Source organism: Necator americanus, chromosome I (assembly GCF_031761385.1).
Source record: "Necator americanus strain Aroian chromosome I, whole genome shotgun sequence".
Taxonomy (NCBI): domain Eukaryota; kingdom Metazoa; phylum Nematoda; class Chromadorea; order Rhabditida; family Ancylostomatidae; genus Necator; species Necator americanus.
This window is the reverse complement of record NC_087371.1, coordinates 7516893-7530001: the sequence shown is the minus strand read 5'-3', so window position 1 is coordinate 7530001 and position 13109 is coordinate 7516893. Positions and strand designations below refer to the sequence as shown.

General features: G+C 37.7%; 1 protein-coding gene across 1 annotated transcript in view; it reads left to right on the top strand.

Annotated features, from left to right (window-relative positions):
* RB195_004798 (uncharacterized protein) overlaps positions 1-13109 on the top strand; it is a gene marked incomplete at both ends in the record, with an annotated part of 28561 nt that extends 15452 nt beyond the window's left edge. Inside the window, 7 exons of the mRNA XM_013453592.2 lie at positions 7081-7177; positions 7397-7484; positions 7709-7859; positions 8846-8972; positions 10990-11213; positions 12230-12407; positions 13086-13109. Of these exons, the coding sequence (XP_013309046.2) occupies positions 7081-7177; positions 7397-7484; positions 7709-7859; positions 8846-8972; positions 10990-11213; positions 12230-12407; positions 13086-13109 (889 nt within the window). The remainder of the gene's footprint in view (positions 1-7080; positions 7178-7396; positions 7485-7708; positions 7860-8845; positions 8973-10989; positions 11214-12229; positions 12408-13085) is intronic.

Here is a 13109-nt window from a genome sequence, read left to right as displayed (position 1 = left end):
ATTTGTAAACAGACCACTACTCCTTCATCTCGCACACCAGGATAGAAAGATAAAGTGTTTGGTGGTAATCAATCCGCTTGGGATGCGCCACTTCAATCCGGCGTCGTTTGGGGTTTACGAACGCATGCACAACCTATACAATGACTTATGGGGACTAGCCAGTGTGTGAGTAGGGTGTAGGTAGTGTAGTGTTTTTATCATCTTAGACAAATCTGGTTTATCGACCCCGGAGGGATGAAGGGCTTGGCTGGTTCTGCTGGGGTTTCCAACCACCAACCACGCAGTCATGACGGATCCTCTTACCGACTGCGCTATACCCGATCCTCTCCGAGCAGATCCTTCCATAATTTATGACATTTCATTTAAAAAAAGCAGGTTTCTGTCTCGTCACTGGTCCAGGAAAAGGAAATGGCGAAAAGAAGCGTAACGGAGGGCACAACATACGCTAAACTCCGAGGATGGCTTGGTTCGAGTGTGGGGCCATATTACTTTTCAAATAGTATTACTTTATAATATTATTTGAAAAGTAATATGGCTTACTGCTTCAGTAATATGGCTTACTGCTACTACTTTACTTTATAATATTATTTAATAATCACTCAGTGCGTTTTCGGCGCAATTTTTCCAAACACGCCACATAGAACTTCACAAGGCAATTCAAAACTTTTTTCTTTTGGATGAGCGTTCGATCTGCCGATAATGTCATGTCGATAGCAGCTGATGAATGAACGTTATGCTTTTTTTGACATACATTTGGTGAATTGACACGTTGACAGGGAAATCCGTTGCACAACGCTGGAGCTGATAACTTTACTGTAAAGTACAATTTTTCTATCCGAAAAAATTACGAAGATCCTCTTCCTATTGATTGGTTTGCTAAGAACGCGACCGGGGGTGTACTTGTGTTTACATTTCATTATATGTATGGGCACTCCACGCGAGTGTGCCGCGATACATTTTGTTGTGTTTGGTGTAAAAGAGCGGTGAGGATATAGCAAATAGGTTCTGGAAGCGAATTATTTGAAGGCATCAGCCCACGAATCTGAGGTGGTGCAGATTTCAGGTGGAGTATTCGTATACAGGATGGGAGACTACGGAGAGGGGGGTGATTCCGTCCATTTCTTCCTAATTGCCGTAAAAAACGGCCCGGAAGATGCGGCGCCGCACAAGACTGGCGCGCGCCAATCGAACCCTGTCAAAAGGTGCGCCAAAACGAATGAAGCCGTATCTTCCGGGCCGTTTTTTACGGCAATTAGGAAGAAATGGACGGAATCACCCCCCTCTCCGTAGTCTCCCATCCCGTATACGAATACTCCACCTGAAATCTGCACCACCTCAGATTCGTGGGGTGATGCCTTTGAAGAAGAAACGAAAAATTGATTTATAAGGAAAAAAAAACAAGACGTCAATCGAAAACGTCATGTTAAGAGTGCGACAGCTTTCCGAACGTATTCGTCAGAATGAGAAGTTTCCTTGAGAAATATCTTCGGCAATGTGCAAGCTTCTGTTTGATTTTCAAATTAGCCCAGCCATTTTTCTGAGAAAAATCAATCACAAACATGACATGCAAACAAGTCATTGGAACTAATAGAATTGAAAAGCGAAACTTTTTTTTCTGGAATTCTTTCTTCTACTGTCTGTATGTTATTTGAGCTCGTGTTCCCTTAAATTCTAGCTCAAATTGCAATGGACAGTTCAAAAATACACTGATACTAAAAAATATAACAACCTGTTCTCTGATTTTAAACACACTGGAATGAACTTCAAAGTTATAGTATACGTTACGATAATTCTGGATTCGAAACCTATTTTTGAGTAGATTTTGAGCTCGTACAGTAGGCTGTAGTTAATTCAGGGTTTTTTTTCCTTCGGAAATACTCCCTGACATATCCCAGTTATCTCGTAGGAATCGAAATCTTGCAACAGACAAAATCGCCGTCCACTCTAGGAATAAGCAGCTGTTCAATACTTCAATCAATACTATCTATTTACATCCAATTAAATACAAGAAAAGGAATGTGGCGTACACAAATGAATAGAAATAAACAAATAATAAATGAATGAATGAATAGTAATAGTAACAGTATGAACCCGTTACTTATCCATTCATCCGTTTATTCCTGAAAAAATGCTGCAATGTTGGCGCGCTCCAATACAACTCCTCGTAGACAACAGCGCCCCGGAACGCTCGAATCCTCATCTTCCAGGCCGTTTTTACAGCGATTGGGAATAGATGGACGGAATCACTCTCTTCTCCACAATCTTCGACTCCGTATAGTCTTTGACGATCGGAAATCCATATCTGGTCAGATTTGTGGGGTGATGCGTTTAAGGTTGTATTCACTCTCCTCCTGGTAGCTCCGTTTCACCGGTGCCTATTAGCAGCTTCTTTTTTTTTGAGGGGTATCGGTTGAGGGACGACCATCGATTGATTTTAACGTCTGTTTTGGTCCTGTTTTTGTCCATCCATATTTAATAGCTAATGGAAACAAATTTGCTGAATGTTAGCGCTAACAACAAAACTTTTTTTTTTCAAAATCAAGAACTTTTCTAGAAAACCGTCATACCAGCTAAAGTATGAGAGCGATGAGATGTTTTCATTTTTTTTTTAAAGATGATTTCAAAGCTATCTTTTCTTTTGGTGCAACGTCTTCGGTTTATCCTAGAGTGAGTACAACGGTCCTAGTTTCGTATTCCAGGATATGTTGGAAAAATGCTGAGATTTTGATCTGACTGTTCTTTATACACTTTCAGATATCCTCAGTATGCCTAGCGTCATTTCCAGAACATTCCTCTCATGTCATGAGTTTCCGATTTTCCAGAATGTTCCTTTTTTGATGTTATGGCGTTGTGTCACTGTAGAGAATGTGCTGTGTTTTCATATTCCTATTCAACTGCTGATAAGTATCGTATCAGTGGAGGTTTTCGATTGGTAATTTGTTTACATTGTGTTGTTTGGTAGAATCCTCTTAATCGGTCGTTGATGTCTCGCGAACAGGACCGGTTTTTAGCGTGAAACGATCGAATTACAATGTTGCACAAAGGAAAGTAGGTATTATTTAAAACGTTGGGGGCGTAGAACGTTCGCGATGCGAGGAATCCATCTCATCCTCAGCTAATAGCATGGAGAAATATTAATCATGGTGATTGTGTATGAATCACCTGTGGCGTTAGGATTATGCGGATAGTGATTATGCTATGGAGGTTCTAACCTCTGCACTGCCTGCTCTTTCATCATTAATTCGGCGGCAGATGCCTAAGATGTTTACAGTGTTCCACTTATTTCGGCTCTGAGAAAAATACAGTAAAAGAAATAGTATAACGAAATTGAAAAATAATAGGAAATGTACAGAATGCGGTTCCAAAACAAAATTTCCCGAGAAAAATCAGCAAATAAATGAACAAATTGAGAGTTAGAATGATGAAGCGGTCGAAAATTTTGCAATCGTGCACGTTAATCAGCCCAGCGATCTCAATCTTGTTCTTTTTCATCCTTATGATGTACACAAAAACACAAAAATGTTTTGGACACACAGAAAGAAAATTGAATCAATAAATTTCTATTGTAGTCTAAATCTAAAATCTAAAAAAAATCTACAATGGATCCTATAACGTGAACGTGTCCTTTGCAGATAGTTCTTTCAAGTTCCTCGATCCAGTTTTTTTTTTTTCGAGAGGGGACCACCACAAGCTAAGGTTCAGTTCTATGGTTAGGTAGAGAAATTAAAGAACCTAAGATGTCGCTTGACATCCATCCACCTGCTTAGGCTGATTGTAGTCTGAATAAGTGGCTACGCTTTGCATTGTTCGCAAAGAAAAAAAAAAAGAAAATTTTTCAAAGAACGAGGATTATCTGTTGAAGTTCTGCTAGTCTTGTGAAATCGTATAATTACTGAGTCGAATTTCTGGAATTACAGGATGACACTCTAGCCTGAAAAGTTAGTTCTCTAAATAGTCAACTAGTGATATTATTCAAATTTTTTGCGAAGCTAACTTGCTGAATCAAGTAACTGGCAGTTGTAAAATAGTTAGATCACGTATCTTTTGTTTCTATTCTTCTCTTCTCTTTATTCGGGATCTTCTTTGTTTGTCAACTTGCATTTTCGGATTTTTTAGTTTTGTCGCTAGAAATGGTTTGACCATTAGGTTATTAACAGCTCTCTTTGTGTTTTTTTTTTCTTTCAAAGAATTTCCGTTTTTAAATGAAACATCCTACCTTTTGAGAAATAAGCTAACAACAGAGAAGACGTTCGTATTTCCCCCTTTTTGGTGCGTTATGTGGTTCTGAGAGTTTTCCCATTTCCTTTTTTTCTTTGGTTCGATTGAGTTCCAAATCTCCTTACTATTTATTTGGGTACAACGTGGCCTTGAGTAGCACATCTACCAAGATCTCTGCGTTCTACTAAGATCATGTCTTAGTGAACGTTGTATTAACTCCCACACGTTAAGCAGTAGAAAGAAAATCAGGTTTTTTTTTCGAAATTTCTTATCGGTAGATGGGAAGCCATATTAGATAGATTCCTAGGTATTAGTCAGTAAATCGGATATTTTTCTTTCTGGAAAGTAGCTTCGGCTACTTTGGCGACTATTTTCTCTATCCATAATCATCCACAATCTAGGATAAGCTGATCGGTGAAGATCTGCTATCCAGAGCGGTGATTGGATGGAATAGAAGAGAAAATGTTTCTGTATGTTCTAGCGGGAATATTCGGAAATGGTTTGCGGATCCCATGAACTTAATGCTCCTTTACTATGTTGTAAGGGAATTTAAAAATGATTTATTGTGTTACGAATGCTGAATTTACATAGGACATCGTAAAACGTAGAATATAAGGAAAAAACTGGGAATTTAGTTGCGTTTCGTCGGGAAATTGTAAAATATCATTGATGGAAATGCGCCCTAGCCCCAGTAATTGCTTCTATCGTAGTCTTAATTGAGCTTTTCTGGGATGTGGCTGCATAAAACTCTTTGATTTACCACTCTTAAGTCCTGCGTACGGTGTCTGTATTCACCATTGGATTTGTCGTGGATTGCACCTGTGCTTCATAGATTATGAATCATTACACATTCAGATTCGGAATGGGTAAACTAGTAAAGTAAATTAGTGGTTTCATCAGTCTTAAAGGCATCACCCCACGAATCTGGAGTGGTACGGATTTCCGGTGGAGTATTCATATACGAGGTCGTAGATTATGGCGAGGAGGGTGATTCCATCCATTTCTTTCTAATTGCTGTGAAAAACGGCGCGAAAGATACAGCTTCGAGCGTTCCGGCGCACTATTTTCTACAAAGAGTTCGATTGGAGCGCGCCAGCCCTGTGCGGCGCCGCATCTTCCGTTCCGTTTTTTTAACGATAATTACGAACCACACCCCTCTCCGTAATCTACTATCCCGTGTACGAATACTCCACCTGAAATCCGCTGCCTTTAAGGGTAAATTCAATTATGAATTGGGTCACTGAGCACGAAGGTGGGAAAATTTTGATGGTAAAGTGGAGGCTATCTGGTTTGCTTAACCTAGATGATTGACGAATATCACCATTGAAGCTTCAGTTGTGATCCTAGACAACCGAGGCAGTTCACAAGGTGCTGTGATCGTTTGGTTACAGTTCAGTAAGGATCCTTCTTGAAGTCTGCTAACATAAATGTTGTTGGCTTGAGCCATTCTTCTATCAGCGACCGCAGAAGCAGAATACTATCTATTTTAATTAACTTTCTCTGCACTTGAGTGAAAAATCTTCTTTCTCCCTCTTTCTCTTTCCTCGAGAATGTTCAATGCCGGGGGAGGGAGGACTAAGCCATGTAAGAAGCCTCTGGCTTTCTTAAAAATAATTTTCAATAATTTCCTCAGTTTCTTGTGTTTTTTCTTCACGTTCATACTTCGCAGAAAATAATCGAGTCCTATCTGAAGTGTATTTTCTTTCAATTCATCTCGAGTTAAAGTTTTTTCTGAGAATGTACTTAACTCTATCATGTCCATGGCGGGCATAAACCCTATGCTTCTAAATTATGGGACATTTGACGAGAAGAAATGTGCATGCGTTGGAAAACAACGTGGTGGTTGTTGATTGGCTTCAGGTCGGTGGATTCGGGTCTGAGGTGCTTAGCCACGAACTACAAGCGATTAGTGACTATTGCCATTTCACTGAAAATGATGTGATGAGAAGTGTGTGATTTCTGAAAACTATCATAATTACGTCTCATCTCGTAGATTAAGTTCTCTCTAACTCGTCAATTGTACGAGTTTCCGAGAACACATGAGAGTTGAAAGGGGATTTGGTAGGAGACGAGATAAGCCTTCAAGTCTAATTTTGTGGAACAGTAGATTTTGAAAAACTGGAGGCTTTTCAGTCAGTTGATTTCTGCAAGAAAAGTTACCGATTCGAGTCTCCAAAGAGCACTTATTCGGTTCAGATCCTTTTTTCGCAATGAATCTTCGAAACACTCAAAAGTAGTTCTGTCCTATCTCAGCTACCCAGTTAGCTTTATGGATTTGTGTTCCGTTCATCATTTTTTTAAAACTACTGAAGTGCTATTGGCCTTATTTAGAAAGGATCGGTAGGATTTCTTTTGAATGTGCAACAAAGAAATTCTGTTAGAAGTTGTGCATTCAGCAGCCAAGGATTCTGATTCTGATTCAGATTCTTCTGCTACTCACAGCTGTAGCCCTTTCAGTGATTGAAGTCCAAACGTTACTTGCGTCACTTTTTTTTTCATTTCTATGGCTAGATTTATACTAATTTATTAACTCAGGGGTGTAAGATTAGTATGATTAGCTGGAATGACTAAACTTTTTTGCGCCACTCGGGCAATGTACCACCACATGTAGAGTTGCTGTGGATAAATTTGGTGAACATCCTCTGATTTCAATTTATCTGACACCAATTTGCTGGCTAGGCCAATATAGTATCGTTTATTAAAGTGCAGTAAATCTTACTAGTGGTCGCAGGAAACTTATTTGTTCTTCTTCCCTTCTATCCTTCTTTTGATCTCATCGGTATACTCTTGCTCCACTCTGTCCATACACCCATAAATACACTTTTAGGGAAACACTATGTTTAGTTGATGCTTTTTTTTCAGAATAAATCGAGCACGATCGGATCCGGCAATAAATCAAATGTCAATGCATATGATGCCGGGCAATGGTGTACCGATGATGGTTCCTCATCAAATGCAGGTTTATGCCTTTTCTCACAGCATTTATTCTTAAAGTTTTTTCCTATTCGGTTTGTTTGAAAAAAGAAAATTAAATAACGAATTAATTCAGCTAAGAGATACTAGTTAACTTGGAGATTTTGATGGAATTGTGTGAAATACTTTTGTCTGTTACAACTTTTAGAGGAGCGAAGAATTTGTCTAGTCTTGAGAGATTCCATAAAAGTCTCGAAATTTTCAGGCAGGTCCCAGTGGTGTAGGTCACATGATGCCGTTAGGACCACAGTGTTCTATGCCTAACACTGTCAATATGATTCCTCCGCAGCCGGGTAAGTAGCTGCTAACGAGCTTTTCAAGTTTTTTTTTTCAGCTTCGAGTTATCCTAATAGATTATTTTGCCTTAGGGTGCTATAATATCATCACTATGTGTTTTAGTGCAGTTTAGTCCATTTTTATCAAAAATATTGATTTTTGTTCTAATTCTGCATTTTGCTTTCCAAAGCTTCCGAGTTAGTCTTTTTTTACGTTAATGCCTAACTTCAGCTACTTACAGGCATGGTGCCGCACCCTGTTGTCGGAGGTCCACCTCAACCACAACCTCCACCACCCGGTGTGCCTCAAGCCCAACCACCACCTGGTATGCAAAATGTGAATATGCAATCACCATTACAATCGCCTATGCATTATCAGATGCAAAATTATGGGTAAGTTAATTAGGTTTAACATAATTTACGATTCTTTATTCTTTTGTTAGTCTGGAATGTGAGCTGCTTTCTTCTTTAAAAAAAAGCTGCTATTCACGGATTTTCTTCTAGTTTTCTTCGTGTTTTCCTAATTTAAAAAAAGTCAACTCATTTATGTTTTGTTGTTATTTATTTAAAAATAAACCAACCAACCATTTTTTTTCTGAAACCATGCTTCTTTAGATTACCAAGGTAGTTAGCTCTATTTAAATGAGGGTAAGCGCCGGCAACTGAGTTATCCTCTAGATTTTATCACAAGTTTGTGATGACCGTCACAAAAGATGAATTATAAGCTTAGAACTTCAAGGAAAAGCTTGTATAACTATTCTTTAATTTCTGTCCGTGAAAATCAATATATGTTTATATAAGTATGGCACGTGAATGTGCGATCTTCTACAACACGTAGGTTGGTTTTCACGAGAAAATTCTATGAATCTAGCGTGGTTTTCTGTTTCAATGCATAAAATAACTTGTCCAAATCTGTGAATGGTGAATGGCTTGGTGAATGATTATTAAGCGGTTGAGAACGTTCACATTCTGAATTGCAAGAATGCGTAGCGTATTTAGCTTTCGTTTAGTAAATGTCTTCGAATGATGAAAACATATTCAACAACTTGATTGAGAATTAAAATCATGTTTTCATGAAAGTTTTCATCAGAAGAACTACGGCCTTTTCCCTGATGTCCACATGTATGACTGGTGTTTTTTTTTTCTCGTAAAATTTACGTATAAATATATTTCAACCATTAAATCACTCAGAATAAAGTGGTGCAACGCTTCAAAAAGTTTGCACCGGCATTTTCTCCCACATACTTAAAGTGTATGGTGAGATATTGGAAGCGGTTCTTGTAATATCAAAGTGACCAAGCTGTGGGCGATGCTTTCAATATTATTGCGCTGATCCGAAGTGGACCTGTTTTATGATAGTTTGATTTTAAAATCTTTAGGTATCATAATGGAAGTCCCATGCAATCGCCAATGGGATCACCGATGGGATCCAGTCTAATGCTAGACGAAAGAACGACACCAATGATGGAGTTGAGTCCACCAGGCATGCATGAAATGTGCAGTGAGGTTGGTCTGAAATACTTTGTGAAGTCATTTTATAATGGTTTTTATTGAGAATTTTTCCCTTTTCTTTTCTAATTTTATTTTTCTCATGTAGTGAAGGGGTTTCACCTTGAAGGATGCTAATTTCTTTGAAAAAAAAGTTGTAGAGTATGAGATGTAACGAATAAAAGTGTTGTTTGAATAGCGATCATAGTTGAATGCTTTAGTAAGTCTCTTTTTGATTTGAAATTTACTTGGGTGTTTTGATGTTGTTGTTGTGTTTTGAAAAAGAGTAACGTTTGGGTTCTGTCATAAGGCTTATGTTGTTTGTTGCAATCGATTTACAGGGTTTTGACAAGAGTTTTTTTTTTTTTTTTTTTTTTTTTTGCCCTGTAGACGCTTATCTCAGTCAGTTGTCACTATCGTACCAGCCGAGAATCAATTTCCACATGCTTTAGCATCCATGTGGAAGGGTTTTACTTTTTACTTTCAGACGACCAAACGTAACTGTCTCAGATTATATTTTTTTTCGTCAATGACCTCTATTTCTGCACAGAATGGAATTGCAATAATCATTATGATTTTAGCATGTTAGACTGATGCAAGTCAAACTAAACGGACTAAGCTTAAACGAAGAGAAACTTTTTTTTTGTGGCTATTAACGAGATATAGCTTACATGAATGTTTTATGTCGATAGCAGTGAAATAAGTGAAATATGTAGGTATGTGAAATTTTCTCCACATGACATATTTCATGGGAGCATTTGTTTAAATCCGTTATGGCTATGGAATGGATGGTATCGTCAGCTGCATCATTAGCTTACAATTTCATCCTTTTCCATCTTTAACATGCCCCAGCTTTTGATTTGATATCCATTCATAGCTAACCAATTTGAAGTTATTTTTATTCAAGATGATGTTAATCAAATGAAGCACTTGGGACGCTAACGAGCTTTGCATATGTAGGTTGAAAACATAATCAACATGCTTTCAACAAACTTCTAGTGTAAATTTTGTGCTTACGCATCAAAATCAGCACAAATTCAGCAAAACATTTTTAGAGTGTGAATAGTACTTATACCGGTAGTTTATTAAATTTTCATCTTCTGCAGCTTAGGACAAAGTGCTTTGTTAAATTTTTCAATGCATCTCAAAAATTTACTGTACTAATTAGCGTTGGAGAACGACAATGTCTCTGGAGAATGATCGACCACACCAGCAATCCCGAGATAGCTGCTTTTTTCCCAGAGTAACGATGTGATAAGACGAGAATAGCTCAGTTTCTATCATTTGAGGAACCATTTGTTACTGAAAAGAGACAGGACAAGGAGATAGGTGCCCCTACAAGCGAAAGCTTGTGGCTTCGTAGAATCTCTCCCAAAAAAAAAGAGGCTGATGCAGTGCGGGTTTTCAGCATTCTGCACGGTTCGTTACTGTAAGGCTTCAGCCATTGTAGTAGGTTTCTCGTGCATTTGATGTCTGGTCAAATTAGCTACAGTACATCATGAAAAGTGTAGAAATGGGAACCTAGTGCTGCAGAAGTATAAAATGTATCAAATTAGAGAATATAAAGCAAAAAAATATACATGTTTGCCAAAGTTTTATGCTAACGTGTGACCTCAGAAGAGGTAATGCATGAAATTTGAAAAAAAGAAAGAAAAGAAAATGTGCATACATAGTTCGATTGTGGTCGACAATTGCAACTCATTATCATTACTCATCAAAGTATCGAAGAACCTTAGACTGCAAATACAATTTCTTTTTAAATTGGAGTGTATTGCATTGCATGTAATGGAATGCCACAAGTGCGAAGAAGCGAAAAGTAACTGTATGAGAATTACAACCACTCTACATATTTCAAAACCTCCCAAGATTTTTGCTTGACACACTTCCCGCTACTGCTACGAAAATCCTTTCCTTTTGATCTTATTCTAAGGAAGTATGTACTCCTGAGAAAGATATTACTTCTTTTCTTTTCTTTTTTTTAATTTTTTTTTCTGGATCCTCGCGATGTCTTTTAAAATTTCACTTCAATATTTAGGCCGGTAGTTTACCGAACTTACCGAACCTTCAAGGAATGCCACATCAACAACCACCACCATTTTATCATCAGACAATCGGACAACGTCACAGCACCGGTGGCGCCTTAGTGGGTGTCACTCGGCTGACGCCGGCGGCAGCGCGGACACCTGAAAGTCAATCTGCACCCACATCGCCAGCGAATAATCTCGATCCGTCGCAACACTTGCAATGGCCAGGCAACAGGTGAATACGTGATCTTGTCTTATACTCCTCATAATCAAATATTTAATCATTTCTTAGCGTAATGGCCTTTTTTAAGTTAAGATGTGGTTCTAGCGTGCCGCATGCGTACTGCACAGAAATAACCATAAAAATTAACGTTTTCAATGCGTGCGCGGTCTTGACGAAAGAAAAAACCTTCAAAAAGTGGTGCTAGGGATTTTTTCTGGCATTTGATTAGAATTAAGCCCAAGCGAATCAAAGTTCCATGGGGCGCAATTAACAGATTGATTAATGGATTACAAAATGCTTAACACTATCAAAATGTAATTACTACTGTTAACAACACCATTTTAGTACTTATCTTCTTATGTAATACAGACGTTTCGGTGATTAGGTATTATAATTAGCCTTCCAAAAAATGACATTCTTCTTTCTTTCTTTCTTTTTGAATTCATTTTTTTCACTAGTATCCTCCCATTCTTGTTTGGAAAAAAAAATAACTGATTGAGAACTCATTACACTTTCCTTATTTCGAATTAACTGGTTTACTCGCTTGAATGAATGCTTAATTAAATTCTTTCCGAGAATTCCATATTCACTCCCTCCTTCCTGTGTTCTATTCTTTAGAAAGAAAAAAAAAAACCTAATTAGATTGACTAATATGTAAGTTGAGAAAATTTTATAGTAATTATGAGGACGAGCATTAGACGAGATTTCAGCGCATTACATGCTTATTACAAACTATTACGTCAGATTGTAGTTGGGAAGCGATCTTTCCAAAAATGACCTAACTCCACCTTCCTCTGACTCTCTTCATTGGAGTAGCTCATTTAGCAATCGAAAATTAAATATAGTAAGTAGAATTTCAGAAGAAATTAAAAAAATTGACGTTTAAATAATTGGTTAAATAAAAATTAAAGTAATGAATAAACTCTCACTCTCCCTCTTACCTCAACCTTCTTGTTGAGAAAATCCCAACAAAGTAAAGTTTGATCTTGGTTATTATCGTACGTCTTGCATCGACTGTTCTATTTTAGGACATTTTCGAATTCGCCTGAGTCGTTAGACATACCGAGACTGGTGTTAACGAATCCTGAAGGAACAAATGGGCCTCATTTGGAATGTTTCAACGATTTACAACATTTAACCCTGGATGCAAACGATATGCACATGTTGTGTAATGGTTCAGGAACGAGTAATCCAGTGGTGCAACAGGTAGGCCCCGAAAAGTTTTTCCTTTTTTTTGAGTTTATCTTTCTGCTAAAGGATTTTTGTATGGTTTTGTAACGCATTAGTTTCACGTTTATATTCTTTCTTTGCGTTCCTTTCTCCTGATAAAGAAGACAAATGGTTTTTATTTGGACAAATGGAAAACTCCAAAGAAAAAAGTGGTTGTGCCTATAGATTGGTTGAGTTTTGGGTTCCAGTTGTCTCTTAATGACGTTTAATTGTCTTCTACTCTCTAGAATTTCAGTGTTCATTGTAAGAGGTTTAGAGAAACATGATAAAAGGTAAATTATGGTTGTATTAGCCATTAGCAACCAATATTATCTTCAGAACTAGCGAAACTCTGTTTGCAAAAATGTTTCGAAGTCCTATATTGATGTCTATGCGGCTTTTCTTCGTTCTTACCCTCTTAAAAAAATATATTGTACCTTACAATAAAATGATGAAAACCAGTTGCGATCATTGCTGTAGGTAGGTGTCGAAATTTGAAAAGTTATAAAGTTTAACGACGTTTTCCAGGTTTTTATAATTCTGAAACGTAAAGCCGATGCGCAGAACAGTAATGAAATAGGAGATTTTTAATTCCAATGCTCATGATTTTTAAGCTCTGTTTAGAGGAACCATTTAGAATTTCATTTATTGCTCAAACAAAACTATTTGTTTCAGGATACCCGATTCCCCGCTGAGTAG